The sequence below is a fragment of the Danio rerio genome, chromosome 12 (genome assembly GCF_049306965.1).
Source record: "Danio rerio strain Tuebingen ecotype United States chromosome 12, GRCz12tu, whole genome shotgun sequence".
NCBI classification, from domain to species: Eukaryota; Metazoa; Chordata; class Actinopteri; order Cypriniformes; family Danionidae; genus Danio; species Danio rerio.
Window position 1 is genome coordinate 19,680,663 of NC_133187.1, and position 22,275 is coordinate 19,702,937.

Consider the following 22,275-nt stretch of genomic DNA (forward strand, 5'->3'; position numbering starts at 1 on the left):
TTAATTTAATTAATAATTTTTTTATTGAAATGTTCAGATATGTTAAGGCTGGTTATTTGTGGCTTAAGGTTATTAGTTAATTTAGCAACAGTTATTTGATTATCATTTTTTTTGTAAGTCAAATGAATACCTTTTGCACATTGAACATGGTAAGGAGTTCTCATTAGCATTTAAATAACTGTAAGAAGAAAATGGCAGATGCATTATTCTGCCTAACACCTTTTGTAAGTCATGTGGATACGGAACAAAATAAAAGTGATAAGAGAGATTATTTTTTAGATGAGCTCTTTTATTCATGACACTATCTTTGTTAAAATTTCTTATAGTGTCACAATCAAATCAGTCCTGAGCTAGATAAAGCTCAAACTATCATTACCTTTACTTATAAGTGGAAAAATGCTAAACTAAAAAGCAAATGTTCATTTTTTTTTCATGGAAAATTAAAACTAAAGAAGCAGCTGTGGTTTGTAGCTTTTGCAAAGCTGTTGTTAATGTGTTAATGATATGATCAGAAATGTTGATTGGCTGACATCTTGGGTACATCTAAAACATCATACAAAATCTTGGTCTCAACTCATCAACCACCTGGTAAAACCCAATTTATTTCTGTGTTTTGGGGTTTACCTGAACTGATTAATTATATTTCTTGAAAAGCTTTGTTGTCTTGATAAACATCTGGATGGAGTGTAATAATGCAGCCATGTTTATTATTGTTCAGCTCATTTTTGCTAGCGTAATGGTCATTTCAATGTTAATCCATGTAAAGAATTTTGCATGAGGACAAAAGATTGAAATATTTTATGGTAAATTTAAGCTATTTTGCTACTGCAGATTTGACACATTAACTAACAAAATGCAGCTTTGTGGCTTTATAGCGACTTTTATATGAGCTGGGCCACTATATTGAAAATTGCCACACAAACCTGTTTTGCTATCAAAATTTTGTTATTTTGACCACATGAACATTGGAATTGTCCTTTTTCCTGTATTTTTGCAGGACATAATTTTTACCATCGCAAAATGATTAGATGTTTGCTATCGTTGCTAACTGTTGTGGTCTCACTAGTAAGCGTTTGGTGGAAAAGGGGTGGATTATTGTCCAGCCCATTCATTGCTTTACATAGCAGATCTGAAAGTTGTATGGCTGTAGCTTTCTGAAGCTATCTGGTTTTGCTGGATAAGAAAACATTTTAAACTGGATGACTACTAGTTTTTCTTTGTCACCCGTCTTTATGGACAAGGTGTTTTTTAAATTAGCGAAATGAGTTGCACTATTTTTATATCCTTTTTTTATATACAGTTGAAGTCAGAATTAGTAGCCCTCCTAAATTATTAGCTCCCTCTCAAATTTTTTTCCCCAATATCTTTTTTTCAACACATTTTTAAACATAATAGTTTTATAACTATTTTTTTTTTTATCTTTGCCATAATGACAGTACATAATGTTTAACCAGATATTTTCAAGATGATAGTATTCAGCTTAAATGGCATTTACAGGCTTAATTAGGGTAACTAGGGTAACTAGGCAAGTCATATTATTAATCATTAATATGAATCATTCTTTACTTTTTGTTTTTTTATTTTCAATGCAAACTGTCGTAGTTTATTAATGACGCAAACCCCTCACTGCAGCATGGTGATTTTATGATCGTTTTTTTAGCTCAAAAGTGGTTGATCTGTTCGGTAAAATATTTGCTAGCATGTCACTGCATCACAAACAACTAAAAATGTTACAAAAAGCTTTAATTAAAGCAATCTCCACTGTGCTGAGCACATCTTTTCCTGTTAAACTGAACAGTCGCATCATTGATGATGTAAGCATGCTCAGGTTCAGAAGTTAAAATGCAGTGAGTGCAAGCCATCGGGGGAGAGGGAAGGGGGGGACAAGTGTGCTTCGGTAGGTTCAAAGCAACTGTACCTACTGTAGTGCGAGCATGCCCTAAAATGGGTTTAAAAAAATCAAAACTGCTTTTATTCTGGCCGAAATAAAACAAATACACTTTCTCCAGAAAAAAGTAATTATATCCTAGTATGGGAAAAACTGAAAAAATCCTTCTTCTCTTAAACGACATTTGGGAAATATTTGAAAAAGAACAAAATTCACTGGAGGGCTAATCATTTTATTTCAACTGTATATAATTTTCACATTTTCTGCACTCTAGCAAAATATTGTGTGTGGCTACGTGTCATCGCTGCTGTCAAATCGACTTCATCTACACAAAATCTAGTTTGCTTTGTCAACTCACCTGCTGATTTTGCTGTTAGCCGGAGTCTCTTAATCCAAATAACGCTGCTCTCATTACCGAGAGAATGACTGCAGTGCTGTCACACTAAGCAATGCATTCCAAACAGTGTAAGGAATGGGCTGGTAGCTGCAGCATTCGCTTAAGCCTGATTAATGGAGCTGCCTCAACTGAGCTCAAGTCATTAAAGTACCATTGGATTTAATAAGTCTCTCTCTCTTTCTCTCTCTCTCTCACACACACACAGCTATCACTTGAACCTGTTCTGTTCCCTTTATCATTTCTCTGGCACACTCTAAGCCACTGGCTCTCACCTGGGAGTCTTAGATTGAGCTACAGAGATGTCTACAGGAGATATACTGTGTTGTCAGTGTTGTTGATTCTTGATGTATACAATTCTTGGTCCAAAAACTACACACTGGCTGAGCCCCACAAGTAAAACCCATCATTTTGTTTTTATGTAGGATCGTTGCAACATAAAAAAAAGAAGTAATATTCTCTATGGGAATGCGAAATTCTTGAGGAATTTGAAATGTAATCATTGTTTTTGTATTGTCAGGGTTTGGAGGTGATTGAGTCCACCAACCTGAAATACTTCACCAAGGAGATGACCGCTGAGTTCTACGCTCTCAAGGGCATGTTCCTAGCACAGATCAATAAGTAAGAGTTGATCCCTGGCTTTGTTCATCTTCTCTCCTTCTCTGCCTGTCACTTTGATTCTTCTCTTTATCATCCTCATTCGCTGTTTCTTTGTCTTTAATTGACACGGCTCTCGTTATCTTTTGTTTTGCGCACACATCTGATTCTTGCTGACAATAAAGAATCGGGAACGGCGGGATCATTAAGAGCTCAGTTTTTAAAATGAACAATTTTGACAAAGAGTCATTATGGAGAAGAAGGATAAACATCTGTGTGTGCGCATCTGTGTTTGTGCAGCTAATCTGAAACTTTAGGCCAATAATGAGGTCAGAACAGTCGTTAACAGTCAATATGAGAGTATGATGAGTAATTAACCTTTTATAGCATGTCTGCAGTGGAGGATAATGACACTGAACTCATGATGAGTAATTATCTTCTGTCATACTGATATTGACTGGCATTTTCAAAATTCGCTCGGCTTTTACTGATGAAAAACTCATATAAGGATTGGTTAACGTCTTAAAGTGCTTCAGATGTGTTTGTACTGCAGGCAAGCCTTGTATTTTTACTCCCTGTGATATATTTACAAACACGTAGGGATGGGTATAGTTTGGGGTTATTTTGATACCGGTGCTAAATCGATACTTTTAAAACGGTACCAATGCCTGAACCAATACTATTGAGCCACAAAATTCTTTGACAAAAAAAAGTAATCATTTTAATTGAACATTGTAATTAAAGTTTAAAGTATACATCAATTCATATTTTATATATTGAATTGCTTTAATATATTTATTTTGGGGCGAGGCATTGGCGCAGTAGGTAGTGCTGTCGCCTCACAGCAAGAAGGTCGCTTGGTCGCTGGTTCGAACCTCGGCTCAGTTGCTGTTTCTGTGTGGAGTTTGCATGTTCTCCATGCCTTCGCGTGGGTTTCCTCCGGGTGCTCCGGTTTCCCCCCCAGTCCCAAGACATGCAGTACTGGAAGGGCATCCGCTGCGTAAAAACTTGCTGGATAAGTTAGCGGTTCATTCCGCTGTGGCGACCCCGGATTAATAAAGGGACTAAGCCGACAAGAAAATGAATGAATGAATATTTATTTTGATCACTGGTTTGTTAACATGAATGCAAGATTTACATTATACAGTTAACATTACATTAGCTTATTACTGACCTGTGGAAAGGCTGTCATCAAAATCAGGGAACGCTTTTTTTCTAGGGTTGGGGCAGTAGTATGTAATATTATTAATGTGTTTTCATGAGCTGCTTTTTAATGTTTCTTTCATGACTTCCTTTTACATGTTACAGCAAACAGATCGATTAACGTCATTGCGCTCTACAACGTTTCCTCGACAGAGTATTATATCATTTATTACATTACCCAATAAATTGTATTTTTTAACATTTACCCCCACCCCTACCATAAACCCAACCATCACAGTACTGTAAAAATATCAATTATTGTAATACAGTATCGCAAAAATGATGCTATATTGAAGTGCAAATTCACAGCTGTACCACAATGGCACTGGGTTTCGGTTACCAGCTCGACTTACTGTAAAAGGATCCAAAGATCAAGTTATTGTCAGTATTAATGAACATTATTACATTTTATTAAATTTCTTTTAAATTTTTCTGACTTTGTTTTGGAGGCCTCCAACAGTAGGTTTACATCCACCCAAGGCCAAAAAACTCTTATTTCAGTATGTATTTATATATTATTATTATTATTATTACTATTATTATTATTTTTTTTTTATGTTTCAGTATCACCTAAATTCAACTATACTGTAAAAAGTGCCTCAAACTGTTTGTTCTCTTTAAAAAGTTCTTGCTAGCAGGGATACAGTTGCATCCTGAAGTTAACAAGAATTATTTATATTATTTATTAAATTACACAATAATTGTATATTATGAACGTCTACCTGAAAGTAATATAAAATAGTAATGTTGAACAGTGTCACAAAAATTATGCTATATTGATGTGTGTATCTACAGCTGTATCACTTCTAGAGCTCTTTAAAGCTGTCCTTTCCAAGAGGCTTCTCTGCCCTGATGTGTTTTCAATGGTCCACACAACAGTACAGTGTTTCTGCTTTCACACTAGCACTTTCACTCCGCACCTGGGTTCGTTTCACGTCAAAGCTCGGTACGTTTGTGTGAACGATATCTTCTGAACTCGGGTGCGCACCTGTGAACTGTACATGAGTCAGAAGAGGGGGTCTGGGGTACGGTTTGTGCGAACTCTGGTCCAGTTCACTTCTAGTATGAAGGCATTCGTACCAAATAACAGAAGTAAACTGAGAAAAAAAAACAACCTAAAAGGTGGCAAGGGGGGGACAATCAAACTTGGGTACGGTCCAAGCAATTGAACCAAATGTGAAAGAACCCTATGTCAACGATGAAAGGCCCATTGCCTTGTCTTCATTATAAGAAGCTTCTTTAACCTCAGCGACTGTACATGGTAAATGCTTAGGTTATTAATGTAGACAAAGCAAACCAAATTATCCGGTAGAGACCATTGGCTGGTATTATGCTAATATAAGGCGTGATTTATTGCTGATGTTTATGTGTATTTTGTGAGTAAAGCTGGTTGTAGTATATCTCTAGCATGTGTGTTCAGAAGGACTGATGTTTGCTACACAGAGTTGTTGTACACTGATAAGCTACACAAAATTGTGTAGAAAATGTTCGTATTTAATTTGGCAACAATGAAATCAAGATAATCATTCTGTGCTAATGTTTGTGTAGCTTCTCAGTGAACTAGAGTGCTGTTTAGTAAAGGCTGCTCAATCCATAAGCATGTGGAAATACCACATGCAATGTTTTTACTCCAAACTTGCTTGATCTTTTCAGTCGAGTGTTTTCCATCCAATGAGTCAAAGCTAATAACGTCGTCAGTTCCTTATAAAATGGCACCAAATATCAAAAATGACTTTTGGAGGCATGAGACACTTTTGAGAGGTAATAATACTTAAAACCAAATACTTAATGACCAAAACAGCATTTCAGATGTTATACAATATGGTCGGCCTGCTGGTTTATTCATTAAAGCTCTCCATTGCAACCCCGTTCCGAAAGATATCAAAAAAATGTTTTTCATGTTTATATAACCCTATAACCCATCCCTAACCCTAACCCTAAAACAACATCACATGAATTATTCTGTAAATGTATTTCCATTGTAGTTTATGCACATTTTTAATAAAAAGTTTTTTTTAACGTTTTTAAAAATAGTTTTTCATACTCAGTTGCGCACAAAAGTTTTTTTTTTTTTTTTTTTTTGCACTTTTCCATTTTCATTAAGCATTATTTAATGCAACAGTTCAAAATATGCATAAAAATAGGTGGATGGAAACCGTGCATTCCTAACAAGATATGCATAATATATGCATATTACGTACAGTAGAACAGTATTGTTAGTAAAACTGTAATCCATGTTTTGTCATTTCAGAATCAGGTCTGTTTTTTGGCAGGCTGTATTTGTTGAGCACTTGCAGACATTTTTCATTCTCAAACAGCTACGTTAGATAAGATGTATTCAAAATAGCACAATGGGGCACTTAAAAAAATGAATATATCCAGACCAAAACAGAGCATCGTGTGATTATCTGTTAAACAGGTATTGATAATGACCTTCTTTTTTTTTTTTGCACCATCATTGCTCTGTATAGACCCTGCTCCTTTCCTTATCACGGGTGAATTGATGTCAAGCCCAGAGCCCTGCACAGGGTTGGAATAGCTTATTAAATACACATTGTGAATAATTAACTCAATAGCAATTTGTGAAATCTCTGTGATCAGCAGAAGTTTCCCCCAGCCTCAGCAGGGCCTAATGTAATCATTACATTTTCACTCTCTATGAATATTAACGTAGGGACTTGGTAAAGCAGCAGAGCTGTCAGAGGAAGATGTTTGACACTTGACTGGGCGTGGGGACTTATGTGCTCTCCAGGCCCGGTTCTCAGCAAAGGCCACAAGCAGAAACATATAATACATGTCCAGGACTGACGAGACGCTTCAGTGGATTTGGCATCCCCAGAGTCCCATTCCAATCAAGTGTAATTCTGTTGCTTGCCACATACTCATTAAAAATTCCCATTATATGTGATTGGTTTAGTAGGTGTGTCATAGGGTGACATTTAGAGATGGTGATGGTAAGGACAGAGGCTTCAAGCTCAGATTATAAGTCCCATCCTGTGCTTTCAGTCCCCTATAAAGCCCTTTACAAGCCTTTCTCAACTTCTGTTCTTAAACTGCTTCTATAAAGGGTCGTAGAATAGAATAAATTCTTAAAGCCCTAAAATGGCTGATGAAACCAAATATTGGATCCAGTCAGCTGATTTTGGTTAGTTGCTGGTCAACTGGCCAAAAGGCTCGAACCAGCAACCTTCTTGCTGTGAAGCGACAGCACTACCTACTGCGCCAATGCGTCGCTTTAGATGATTTCAAGCTAAACAATTCATTGATCGTATACTACGTGCATAAAGCATTCGCTTAATGCCATCTCATTTTTGGCGGAAGGGGCATTTAGTCGCTTTTGCATCTGAACTCTTTAGATATGACCAGTACTGACAAAAAAATATTTGCTCACTCTGTTTATTCTTCCAGATTACTTATATTCTTTACTTTCTTAAAATTTGAAAAGACTCTGATGGTCAGAACTGACAAATTTCTCTGCTTGTTTGATTCGAGCTGTGTTTTCTTTTCCTCCAGGTCAGAGGAGGCAAACAAGGCCTTCTCTGCTGCAGTCCAGATGCATGATGTTCTGGTTAAAGCCTGGGCTATGTGGGGCGACTACCTGGAGAACATCTTTGTCAAAGATCGCCAGCCTCACCTTGGTGTCTCCGCCATCACCTGTTACCTACACGCATGCCGCCATCAGAATGAGAGCAAGTCTCGCAAATACCTGGCCAAGGTAAGAACTCCACTCTCTTGCTGACCTCATCCAGGTTTATCTACAACTTGGAATTTTCCTTTCTTCTTGTCCACCAAATGACATTTAGTTTTCTACTCAAGGTAAAAAGTCATCTATATATGATAGAGAGTAAGTTTGATTTAAATCATAGGTCTCAATCTGGATTCCTGGAGGGCCGCAACTCAGTTTTGCTCCAACCCTAATCCAACACAGCATATGCAACTAATCAAGGTGTTCAAGACTACTACAGACTATTGAACAGGTTTCAGTTGGAGGTGGTTGGAGAAAAACTGTGCAGAGCTGCGGCCCTCCAGGAATTTATTCAAGACCATTGCTTTAAACAGAAATGTATGATTGTTCTTTGATATATTGCAAAAGGGTATATGCTGAGCTAGTGTTGTTCCCGTGCTGATAAACTTCCAGTTACCTGTTATTGTTAGTTTTTCCATTTTATACGATTCCTTTTACAGCATCGATGTTGTAATGTAATTAAAATACAATCAGTTAAATAGGCATTCGTTTATTTGCTCAAGTGTCAAACAACACAAAAACCCATTTACTCGCACACGTCTGTCAGAATTGGCAGATTAGCGCAGAAGCTTCATTGAATATACTGGGGTAAAATAAATGTTTATATTTTAAAGACATGGTGAAGGAAAATGTAATTTAGTGCTTCTTTTACAATCTGAGACCCATTTTATATCGGATATCACTCAGCCAGTGGAGATTCACTGGCCAGGAGCTGATTTTAAAAGAAAAAGGACCTTAAACGCTCCGTTTTTGCAATTGCAAACAGTTCACCGGAAGCGTTTAACCCAGATTACGGGTAAATTACAAGTCCTATTACCATACTTCAACATATACCAATGGGAAAAGACATCTGCTTAAACCTCCACAGAATCATTAAATTTCTCTCATTAAAAGTCTTGATTTAGTTTTAGTTTAGTTTTTTTTTTCTTGCCTTATACTATTTGCTATTGTTGTGAATTTGAAGAAGCGACAAAACTAGGAAGATCCTTTGATGAATGAGTTCCCATTAAAGGATTTAAAACACCCGGCAAATCTCCATGGTTTTGTCGCTTCTTCAAATTCACAACACAAGTGTATCAACAAAGGGATTCTTTGGGCCTAAGAGTATCACCTGAAGACAAAGGCAGAGGCATTAAAAACCCTGCCTGTAGCATTTGCATCACTTTGGCTCAGCCAATAGTAAAGAAGACAAAGTTTTAATGTCCTCATGGCTGGGCTGTTACAGTTTTGAATGAAGTCATTTAGGCCAGACTCACACTAGGTACAGTTGCCTCGAACCCGGCCAAAGCAAGCTTGTCCCCCCTCCCGTCTCCCCCGACGACCCGCGCTCACACCACAAATGGGCTTTGGCACGCTTACGTCATCGCTGCTGCGCTGTTCAGTGAGAAGCACTCTCTCACTCAGCAACACAGTGGAGATTTCTCTAGTTATATCGTTTCAGTCGTTTGATATGCCGTCAAATATTTTGCCAAACAGTCCTTAGGGATGCGGGGACACGCGGTCAGATATTTCGCTGAACAGATCCGCCACTTTTGGCGCTCATAAACAGTCATAAAGCTCTCGTACTGCAGGAATGAGGAGGTCTGCTGAAGCCGCGCAGCTGTCGTGCTGTGAGGAGTTTGCGTATTTAATAAACTACGGCAGTTTGCGTTCATTGAACAGTAAGAATGATTTATAAATCCATATGAAACAGTCCCTTAAAAGTCACGTCTCGCTTTCAGTTTCGCGCTTTGGCACATTTTGCACTCACACACAAGCGTACCGCGCCAAAGCCCAAGTGAACCGGGCTCAGGCACACCTCTTCCAACCGGGCCAGGTCCGGCCAAGTGAACCGTGCTTGAGCCCGATTAAGCGCACTCACACTTCTCAAACGATCCGGGAAACGGGCCTGGGCACGGTACGGATGGCATAGTGTGAGTAGGCCCTTAGTTAAAAACAAAAGAGTATATCTTTTAAGTTATATGTAGATTCCTGTTCATTTGGAACTAGATTATATAAATTTAAAAAATAAAGTTTAGGGTTATTTATATTTAGTGGTATTTTTGGTGAATGTAGCATTTTATTTCAAACGTTAATATCAATTATATTCTCAGATTTAGAATCAATAGGTTCTTTGCATGTTGTTAGCAGCAGCATTGGAATTGATGTCACAGAGAAGCTAACACAAACAGCCACATGATAACAGATCCTCGCCATTGACGTTTTTCACAGTTTGTAAATGCGGCACCATGCTTGCAATTTGCTGTCATGACTGCCCGAGTTGATTCAAGCCGATCCATACTTGTGGAAATCCACAGTGAGAATGCTGAGGTTAAAGCAGCTCCTCATCTGGGAAGGTAACTTACAGAGTAGAGCTGTTTCACCTCTCTATTTTTCAAGCTGTCTAGCAGTGGAAGTGTAAACTCATTGATGTGCTGGAGCATCAACACTGATAGCTTCCCTGCTCTCGGATCGACCATCAGTCGCTTTTAAGTTGTCAACAAGTGCCTCACCAGTATGAAGTCAAAACTGAAAATTGGTCTCTATAAAATATTATAACAAAACTACACCTACAAATCAATCAAACATATTTCATTGTAATCTGTACTTTTGTGAAATAATAAATGGCTGGAAACTGAAACGCCTGGTTTTAGGCCACAATAATTTATTCGTATGGTGTAGGGCCTTCTTTTGTGGCCATTACAGCAACAATTTGTCAATTTGAAAATGACAGATAAAAGTCCTGCACAGTGGCCAGAGGGAATTTGAGCCATTCTTCTTGCAGAATAGTGGCCAGGTGACTTTGTGGTGCAAGTGGAGGAAAACGTTTCCTGACTCTCTTGTAACTGGCTCAATAATATTTAGATCTGGTGACTGTGCTGGCCATGGAAGATGTTTAATTTCACTTTCATGTTCATTAAACCACTTTGTCACCAAGCTTGCTGTGTGTATTCAGTGCTTCCCACAGGTTTGAAATATACTTGCGGATGTAGCCGGATTGAAACACACCTTTTACCCACAACACATGGTGACAAAGAAAGTGATTTTTAACAATATTTAAATTAATTAAATAAACATTGTTAGTGGTTTGAAATTTTTTAAGACTAAAATAAAACGTAAAAACATAAAAAAAGAAAACCACTATTAGTTCAATTCATGTGCACAATCTGCTGCTGACATTTTGTACAGTATTGCCAAAGCATGTTAAATATGTACCAATTATGTAAAATATTGACATCATCAAATTAAAAAAAGAAATGCAGCAAATGAGAAATAAATGACATAAATGAATAAAAACATCTATGGAATAAAAATCTAAAAAAAAGTATGATAATTGCAAGAATAAAAAGTGTGCATTATTTGAATAAGGCAAATGAGTTAATTAACCATTTTTAACAGTGTACATATACTTTGCTGCCAGTTTAGATGTCATTTTGTCATCTCTGAGTAAATAGAAAAGTTGTTTAAATCAATGAATTAATTATATAATGTTTCTCTCAGTTTTTCATTTGAGGAGATTTAGAAATCCTGGGCAGATGCATTTTTAAGTTCCAAAGAGGCACATCTCTGTGGGTCTCTGCAGGTCTCTGCAGAGCACGTGAGATTGACAGTTCTTGACTTGTGCACACATGGCAATAAGTGGGAAACGTGTTGGGTGAGAGGAGATCTTCCACTAGTTAATCGATCGGATGTTTGGCTATTGGGCAGATGCAAAAAAAGTGTGAAAGGAGGATAATAATAAAAAATAAACGTCACCAAATATACTTAGGCGGCCGTTATTATACCTGGGCGGCCAGCCCAAGTTAAGTCTATGTGTGGGGAGCACTAGTTTTAGTGCATTATCATCCTCATACATGGAACCACCTTCAGGATACAATGTTTAAACCATGGGGTGCACATGGTACTCCAGACTGATTTGGTGGTCCTTGACAGTGACGGCCTATGGAATGCCATGATTTTGCAGCTCAAACCATTACTGATCCACCCCTATGCTTCACTCTGGTCATGCAAGTCTGGGTTTTACGCTTCTTTGGGGCTCCTCCACACTATAACTCTCTCAGATTTGGGAAAGACAGTGAACGTGGACTTATCATAGAAGAATACAGGTTTCACATTGTCCAAAGCCAAAGAATTTTGGTGTTGGCAACATTTAAATCAACTTTACGCATTGGCACATGTGAGCAAATGTTTGGTCATAGCAGCCTAGCCATGTATATTGACCATCTATTGTAGAGCTCCCGACGAACAAATTTGGTGGAAACAGGAGATTTGAGGTGCACATTTATTTTTATTTATTTTTTATAATTTTTTATTTTGGAAACATGAATAATCATATAATTTTCTTTGTATTTGCTATAACAGTTTTTCGAAAGACAATCGGAAGCAGCAAAAATTTGTATCTGCAGGTCAAATTCAGAATTTTAATTCAGCCAAGAAAATTGCAATCAGTACATCTCTATATTAAACATGTTTAGTTATAATTTTTGATAATGTTGGTAACCTCTAACCCAAACCCGAGACAGCAGTACAAAGCAATAAAACATCCAATGAGCATTTGCATAATTCCTGATCAGAGGAGAGAAGAGCAAGACCTACTGATCAATGGCTTACAGTATCATACAGTGTAATCTAGACAACAACATGTGCTTAGTGATTTACTTGTCAAAAACAGGCAAACATGGTTGGCAGAGATGCACAGAGCATGTCATAATGGGATACCATCTTATTTTTGACAAGCCTGTAATTAGTTTTACCATTAAATCCATTTACCATAATGCACAGGCAAACTTGCCGCTCATTTGTGGTCCAGTAAACCCATTCTGCTTTGATGGCTTTGTTTAATGGGGAGGCATATCCATCACCACACGCTATTTCTGAATTAATGCAGCTGCAATGACGAGATGCCCCCCATTCAGACCGATGAACCTCCAATGATTGATGTAATTATATTATTAGACCTGATGATAGGCTTTGTATGGCTACTATATACATGGCGGTCTGCTCTCTGTCGAGTACTGTACACTAGATCAAACAGCTCCATTTAGCTCTTCCTCCGCCTCCCCCCCCACCCCCCTCGTCTTGGTTTTGAACACTTTAGCTCGTGTCTGGAGTGCTGCTGGCCACTGAAGCTTTCGAAACGGTGGCGTAGTTTACACGTGATTAATGAGAGTAACTGCTTGCTGATTATCAGTAATTATCCGTAAGCCGTGTGGTCTGGCCCGTCCAGCATTTAATGTCTCCATCAGGCCTCCAGCGCCTGTACCAGAGCCACACCAACAATAGCGGGGACAGGCAGCAGCTGATGGTGGGAAAAAGGCGGTTGGGATGATTTTACAAGCCATTAAATCCTTGAGTAGCTATTTCATGGAGCTGATGGCCTCATCTTCAATCGCTGACACAGATTTACTTTAAAATGAAAGTGTTACCTATGCAGTCAAATGGCTTGATGAAGGTTTCAGCTAAACCCACTGTTTTTGAATGTTTGAGTTAAGTTTGACTTGAAGGACACTTGACTCTTCAAATTTCCTCACTGGTGTGTGTTTATATGAGAAGTACTGTGCACAGATATACAAGGAGAAAACGATTTTGCATTTGAATGAGCATGTAAGAAAGCTTTTTAAATAAATGATTGCTGCTTTGAATGCTGGACGACATGGATGATGTATGCAATTTTTATATGTATAGATACTGTTTAGCCTTGTTAGTCAATTTTAAAACAAAAGTACACTGAAGATAAAAATATAGGAGATTTAAAAATCTGAAAAATTAGTATATATTTGAACATACAAATTTAAATCAAAACATATGTCATTATCATATGTGTTTCTTTGTTAAATAAGTCAAATAAGAACTATTAACTTCAGTCGTTAGTGTTGTTGCAATTTGAGGGGAGCTGTAATTTTTTATTTTAATCATGAATATTTTTTACTTTTTTAATCATATAAAAATTATTTAATGTAAATAAATTAATTGTTTTTTGTTATGAAAAATGGATTAAACTTATAATTTTGTGTGTATATGCTGTAAAATACAGTTGTTAGAAGTGAATTTGGAATCAGCCATGAAAATTGCAATTGGTGCCTCTCTATATTAATCTATCTATGTTTTGTTATAGTTTCAATGATGTTGATATTGTCTAACCCAAAACTGAAATAAATTATTGCATCCATGGATGATGTATAGAATATTTATATGTAAGGATTTTTTTTAACCTTGTTAGTCAATTTAAGCCCTTAAGTGTCACCGTCTCACCACCAAGACAATTAAATTTACATCATTTGCTAATAATGACAATCTATATAGTTGGAAAAGTCTAATACTAAGAAAGGTCAAAGAAATATATAGTTTCCATACCTGGTGAGTGATTTTTGATAGATATTACTGAGCAAAACCTATTTATTAATTTGCATCAAGTGTCTTAAATCATTACTTTGCTACAGCAATCCACATGTACAATTTTTTGATGTTTTCTAGAGGCTAAATTTACAAATATTGTCAACAGTATGAAAACACATACTTACAAAAAGAATAATACAGTTTATATTCCTTCAATACAAAATCCCTTTGAGCTCATTTTTTGAGATTTGGAATATAGTTGTTTTTCCAGATATTTAGCTTTAATTTTCTGTTCATTTTAGGTTGAAATATTTTTCCAAAATATTTTGTGCATTATAGTAACATATACATTTAATGTTTCCTTATTTTCATAAATATAAAAAGACATATCCCTTTTTTATCTAACTTTTTTTGCTGTAATCAGATTTAAAAAAAAAAAAAAAATGAGACCAATCTTAAATCTGTGCACCAAAGCATTAAAGGTTGGCTATTATTTAGGTTGAACATCATTTTTAAGTCTAAAAAAAGGGAAAACAGTTTAAGGGGTTAAAAAAGTACATAGAAGGTCCATGGAGGGCAAAAGTGTGTGTATATATATATATATATATATGTATATATATATATATATATATATATATATATATATATATATATATATATATATATATATATATATATATATATATATATATTTGTTTTATTGCATATGTATTGTTTTTAATGGATTTCATAGGACTTTTTTGCCCTTTAAGTCATGTATGTGAATGTTTTTTTTTTTGTACCCTATGTTAACTATATTAAGGAAGGGAAATAAGGGTGAAATATTAAAATTGACCAATACCAAAATGTAAAAAGACAAAAGACTTCCCAAGGACTCAGAAGAGTTAATTAAAATAATAAAATATTAATGTGACAATAAACAGAGTTTTACCTAGTGTCTGTAGCATTTTGATATTTTAAAGATTTCTAAACGTATATTTGAAAATGTTTGTCTGTCATCCTCAGGTGCTGTGGCTGTTGAGTTTTGATGATAAGAACACCTTGGCTGATGCTGTGGACAAGTACTGCATTGGAGTGCCTCCTATCCAGTGGCTGGCCTGGATTCCACAGCTCCTCACATGTCTGGTGGGCTCAGAAGGAAAGCCCCTCCTCAACCTCATCAGTCAGGTAGGATTCTTCACTACATTCCCTTTTCCTTGCAGCACATTCATTCTTTATAGATCTGTCTAATCAAGATGAGTTTTTTTTTTGCCGATGTCTTCAATAAAAGACAGCCTGTTGTCAATCGCCCTTTTGTCAAATTCATAGTTCAACCAGCTCCCTTTTGAATCATTCATGCAAAGCATTGTTACTGGGTTTATATCAAACACTCTCCAACTGAGGGAACAGAACTGCCAATTAAACACCAGGCTAATTTGCCCTCCTTGATGGAGTATTATTTCCAAGCTATTTAAAAAGCTCCTGAACTTCAAAGAGAAAACAGCAGCTCCAGGGGCCTAAACAGAGAGGGAGAAAAAAAAGGAGATCTGTGTACTTAACCCATGTGTTAAAAAAAATCCCATGCTCATACCAATCTGGTTTTGCATTCAGCTCGACCACCTCATTCCTCACGTATACACATGCCAGACCAGCGACTTCTAATCTCTTCGTTTCAGCGATGACGCACCCGTGCAATGGAAATGCTTCACTTTGAGATTAAGTACACTTGAGTCCCTGATAAGCACCCAATGAAATGGATATGTTTGCACGCCATAATCTCAATTAATGGACTTGTCAAGGCTGCTTTAGGGATGACAAGTCTCCTTGTTGAAGGATCTCTGGGTCTGATCGAAGGCGCCGATGACGAGCAAAGGGTAGACGTTTTGTAAAACCTCTTTTGATTTTCAAGTTTTGGAATTTCAGGCGAACGAAGCACCTTTATCTCATGTTGTGAATTATTTAGCTGTGCTCCAGTTGGCGGGATGTTTTAAAAAACGTTTGGTGAAATATTGATGAAGGTGAGCTGCGGGGTGCCTCGAGATGAAACCAAAGCGAGGGAAAACTTAACACCTTTATGCACACAGACAAGCCGTCACATGCCTGCGCACACACCCCAAAATATGATGAGGCTTTTTCAATTTTAGGCGCGATCTCTTCCCCTCGTTCATTTTTAATGCGATACTTAACAAGCTCTTAACAGAAGGCTGTTTTGATGTAAAAGCCCATCTGGACTCCGAGGTGTCTCTTTACACCTAAAGGCCAGGCTGCTTTCTGACGAAGATCGTGTTTCCAGTCTAATGGGCTGCTGGAGTTGAGAGACCTGAGAGGGGCTGCGGGCGCTTCTAGAAACAGCGCTGTGTCTGCCGCCTCCATATTTGTCTTCACCGCCCCCTTCACACTCATGCGGACAACATTCACACCCCTAACGAGTATCACAGTGGCAGAGGAGGGAGAGAAGAGGAGCAAGTTGATAAGCATGTTATTAGGGAACTATTACTTAACAATAAACTGATTCAAAGATTGGGTTATGAGCAGGGCCTGACAGAATATGCTAATATTTTTGGCTATTTCTGCACAGAATTTTGTTTAAAAATCTATATGGAATTTATTTGGAATGATTCTTAGAGTACACAAACTAAAAACTTGCTCTGACATGTTTTTAAGTTTTGCATTGCAAATCTAATAAGATCTTTTTGTTTGGTAACAGGATATCTTCGAGGTCTTAAAGCCTCAAACCTCAAAAGCAAAATTTTAGGCCTTAAAAAGTCTTAAATTTGCTAAAATATTGTGTTGTAATCTTTAATCTTTTTTTTAACAGGTCCTAATTTTCCTTTGTTCATGTATAGCTACTCAATCTGGCCATTAACACCCATACAATCACCAACAATCCCATTTTCAATAAAACGTTTCACTTTTTATTTACAACTGCGTTTTTCCTTACAGTAACGTTTGTTTTAAAGTTCTCCAATTATTTACTGCTGAGGATACTGACCTGACCTATATATTTTTATTATTAAATTATAATTATTATCATTGTAAACTGAAGTAATTGACAGCTTTCTTTTGTTCTATTTTTGGAAAGGGTTGTAGGGTTTGTGTATGAATGTATTTGAAACTTAATTAAAAAATTCAAACTAAATTATTATTCTTATTATTGTATTGTTAACTGCATTAAATTTGAATAGTTTTTTGATTAAGCAAGTGAAAATTTTCTCTAACTGGGATATTCAAGAAAAAAAAAACTTCTTTGCATTTAGCCCTGTATAAATCTAAAATGTAATTCATAGTGTCTTAAAATGTCTTTAAAAGTCTTAAATTTAACTTAATTTAACAAAGCAAGTCTCTCATATAATACATCTAAAAGACAAACAATATAACTTGATTCATATGAAGATTTGCATACTAGTCAATAATATTACTGAAACTAATATATAAAACCGAATACATATATTTTTACACATTTATCAATAAACAGACTTGATGACGGGTTAAAAAATCTGTGGATTTCTGTGTGCACAGATTTTGTGTGGGTTTAGTTATGTGGCACATTGCTGTGTTTGATCGATTTAAAGAATTAAGACTGTAGGATGGCTTTTTAAAATAAAAGATGTGAAACGGGACTGCTAAGGTAAATGTACATGCAGGGAGAGTAGTGTAACTACAGGTGTTAATTGTGTATGTATTTGTAAATATTTTGTATAATATTTGTTGAAAGCAAAACTATTAGTCCTCCTCTGAAATTGTAATACTTTTTCAAATATTTACCAAGTGCTGTTTAGAGGCTGGTTTATACTAGTTTTCTTGAGACTGTGATGTAATCACTGAGTTTATGGAGGTTCACTTTGGGTGCCCGCAACATGATTTCAGCTTGCAGAGCGCATTAAATTTTTTGAGACTCCAGTGAACAGTTTACTGTATTTTTGTACTTTTTTTTAAGTTGAGGGATAACATTGTTAAAACAAAAAAAGAGGCCAGGGCAAAAGTTAGACCCAGGTGGTTTTAATGCACAGTTACAGAGCATGTTTCCCACCTTTCATAGGTTTTACCCTGATGTGTATGTTACAATTTTGAATTTAAAACTATTTAATAGTTAGAACGCTAAAACAAATTAACTAATTATTTCTTTGATAACAGTTTATCTGTTTACAATATACTAATGCCCTGTTTTTAGGCTTTATTGGTGACAATGATCAGCAATGTTGAACCATTATTGCCTTTTTGCATATAAGTAGGACACAAAGCCAGAAAGTAATATGTGAATTGTGGAGTGGGCTAAATACATTAAAAAAAAAAAAAAAAACGGTTAGTTTTTTTAGTAAGTGTGCTTTTCTTTTGCTTTTAATCTTCCCATAATAAAAAAATTGCTAAGCAACCCATTTTCTGTTGTCGTGCATATTTTAATAAATTTTAATAGGTAGAACTGTCCGAGATATGAAAAAGCAAGTGATGCATCAAAGTTTGAATTTAAAAAATTCTTTATAGTCATTAAAATAATTTATGAAAATATTAAGAATAATTAGTTTAAAAATCTTGAATGATATTAATGATATGATGTAGTTCTGGAAATTACCTACTTCTATGTTTATCTGTCTGATGTTATGGTCGGTCTCTTTTGACCACTTCCTGTTAATATCAAAACTACGAACACATCAAGTATAAAAGCCTTGTGCGTTTCGTCAGGTCCGCAATGTGGCACCAGGCAAATGTATAGATCAGTCTTATCGGAGCAAGGACATTTTCACAGTATTTATTTTAATATTTTTTTTGTTCTGAAGAAAGACCTCATTCTTTTAGTTTGGCGGGAATAAAAGCAGTTCTTTTTTTCTGTTTTTTTTTTTTTAATAATTTTTACAGTTAATATTATTAGCCCCCTTATAAATATAAATGTTTTGTTCGTTTGTCTACAGGGAAAAAAAAAAAAAAAAACTTTTTTCCATTGACAAAAGTTAGTAGCAGGTAATACTCAAAATTGCACCTCAAGATGAATATTAGCATCTTGTAAAGTATCTAGTAAAATGTAATGTACTGTCATCATGTCAAAGACACAATAAATTAGTTATTAAAAATATCAGGTTTAAAAATGTGTTGAAAAAAATAATCTCTGTTAAATATTTGAAAAAAATTCAAAATTTCACAGGAGCCCTAATCATTTTGCATTGAACTGTGTATGTCTCTGACTTTCTGTCTGTATAATTAAATAAGATGCATTATAATAAGTGAAAAAAGTACACATATTGCACTTTGTGTGGTATATATTCATTTACTGTATATGTAGGCTCCTCACTTTATTCTAAATCAAGTTGCTGTTATCAAAATTTGTGTACAATGTAAAACATAAATAAAAAGTAAACAAAAAACAATCAATTTTTTAAATGAAAATAAAACACTTGGGAAAAAAACAGTTTTTGCTGCCCGTGTACCAGTGATGTTGGTTATGATAAGTACGCTTTTGGGCTGTAGGATTAAACAGCCTGAACCTGCTCTGTGTGATGCTGTTCAAGGACACAGCAAATCTCCAAAAGAGAGAAAGTGAACATTCAGTCTTGACAAGCTTTTAGCGAGTGTCATAGTGAGCCATGGTTTTAATCTGCCCTTGATGTTTGTCCATCTCATTGCTTTCCCCCTACGGTTTCATTTTCAAAAGCCTGCGCTATCACAGAGAAGTTTCAAAACATGTCAGCACAACGTTTCTCTCTTTCGCTCTGACCCGAGCCCACAGGGACGATCTGAAATGTAATCTGCCACTGTTTCTTTTAGGTGGGACGTGTCTACCCTCAAGCGGTGTACTTTCCCATCCGAACCCTGTACCTGACGCTGAAAATCGAGCAGAGGGAGCGCTACAAGAGTGGTACGGCTACAGTCTTTTTCAGAACATTTTCAACTAAACAATAAAAAACGTCCAACAGAAGCAGGGCTGTGCGATTTTTCTGTCTGATAATGCAATTTTGACTCAATATTCTCAGTTCATTTCAGTAAAAGGTTAACTGTCTATTTATAAGTATTCATTAAATGTCTGTGTAAATGTATTCTATATACAGTGTGTAATTATATATTTTATATGCATTAAAGGTGCAGTAGGTCACTTTCATTTTTGTTGTGCTGGTTGAAAATCTCTTCACATTCCAATAGTAATGATTAAAGTAAATGCGTACACGCTTGCTGTGTTTACATGCACACGAGAGAGAAAGCAGTAAAAACAAATGATTAATCAAAACTTTTTAAAATTCTGAATATTGTTGAATCTTTGAGTCATATTCACGCAGGAGGAACGATGACACCATGGCTGAAGTATTTCTTTTAGAAAGTAATGTTATGTTTTAAAACTCTTTTAGTCATGCAAAGCTTGTGTAAATTTTGTTGTTTTACAAATGGGTTATATGTACAGAAGTGTTGTCCAGCCACTGATATCTTCCGGCGACAGATTGATGCGAATATTTTCAGTTTCATAAGGGACCATTTTTTCCACATCTATAATGTCGATTTTTGTTAAGTTTAACAACAAAACATAAGTAAATAGCGCTATTAGACCTATAGCCTGCTTTACTGATGTAAAGTTGGTTTTATATTCACATCACATTGGTTAATTTTTGAACAATGACAACCTTTGACACGCTCCCTATATTGTTTAACATGCTACTCGGTTTATTCGATATAAAATAGCATATAAGTATGGTTTGATAGCATTTAAGCATGGCTTATTAATAAGTGGAATTCCTGCACCTGCTGACCAACCACTAAGCATACAGTAGTGGCTTTAGGACAAAGCACATGAGAGAGTGAGATCAGCGATCTATGTATACATGAAATATTGCACATTAAGACAAGTTTTGCTTTTCTAACTGCAGAGTGACATGATCTAGTGCAGTGGTCACCACACTTGTTCCTGGAGGGCCGGTGTCCTGCAGATTTTAGCTCCAACTCTAATCAAACACACCTGAACAAGCTAATCAAGGTCTTAATAGGTATAATAGAAACATTCAGGCAGGTGTGCTGAGGCAAGTTGGAGCTAAACCCTGCAGGGACACTGGCCCTCCAGGATCGAGATTGGTGACCCCAGATCTAGTGGGTCTCAGTCATCTATAATGTGTGCGTTCATGATTTCAGGAGGCGTGACTTCGGAGGGCAGGGAGGGGATTGTGTTTCATAGATTTTAGGCAGATCACCTACTGCACCTTTAAAGCCCGTGTGCTTATTTTTACTTTATTTTTATTTTTTAAAAAGATATAAGCTCTATTTATGTGATAATTGTTTTGAAAATAAGATTTCAAGTATTACCAAAAATTCAGTAACTATTTTATAGATACAGATAAGTTAATTGTGCGAGACTTTGTCATTCTACATAAAAAAGGCACTTCTATGCCTAGTTTTACTTATTACTTTACAATGATATTTGTTTGCTATTTAATGGTGAGCGGTATGTGCGATTTGAGCTATTTCGATTGGGCAGATCGCGAGTGTGCTCATTCAATTTTCTGATTTAAAGAGGACTATATTATACAGAGATGCCCAAAGTTGGCCCATTGTAACCTTTAATTTTGCCCACCATTCCATCTGAAAAGTGAGTAAGAAGGATAGAGAGGGATGAGGCGAATACCTTTAAAACAGGTCATTTCTAATTTGTTGCAATCTTTTTTTGTTTGTTTATTGCTGGACTACAATAAAAGCAAACTGAAATAGTGTTTTAATTAAATATTGTAAATAAATCAGATTTTAAAAATGTAATTAATGTCACTCGATGGAAAGAGAACTATGCAGAAGACAGCGGTGAGCGAGTCAAGGCAAAATAGTGTAACTTCATTCAGTCGTAAATGAGATTGTTTTAGTTTTTACAGTAATATGTTCATTATGACATTATGATGCTGTTAACATAAAGCAATGTATTCTAGTTTTTTTTAATAAATTATATTTAATAAATTGGGAAATGAACCATGGCTACTATAGTTACCTTCGGCCCACAACCCTTAATCAAGTTTGATTTTTGGCTGTTCATAAGAAATAGTTTGGGCACCGCTGACATAGAGGATATGTTTATATCACTATTTGCAATTGACAACTTTTCAAGTCACAATAATGATTGCATTACTCTTATTCGCACAGCCCTATAAAGAACTCAACTTCTTCCCTTGATGAACCTTTGTTTCTATCTTTTTCCTT

The 22,275-nt window shown here is 36.0% G+C and overlaps 1 protein-coding gene across 8 annotated transcripts in view; it reads left to right on the plus strand.

Moving 5' to 3' along the window:
• trrap (transformation/transcription domain-associated protein) overlaps positions 1 to 22,275 on the plus strand; it is a 178,777-nt gene that overhangs the window by 131,856 nt on the left and 24,646 nt on the right. For all 8 annotated transcript variants that reach the window (XM_073917658.1, XM_073917660.1, XM_009306682.5 and 5 more), the window contains 4 exon segments: positions 2,803 to 2,903; positions 7,596 to 7,797; positions 15,148 to 15,309; positions 19,879 to 19,969. In XM_073917658.1, coding sequence (XP_073773759.1) covers positions 2,803 to 2,903; positions 7,596 to 7,797; positions 15,148 to 15,309; positions 19,879 to 19,969 — 556 coding nt within the window.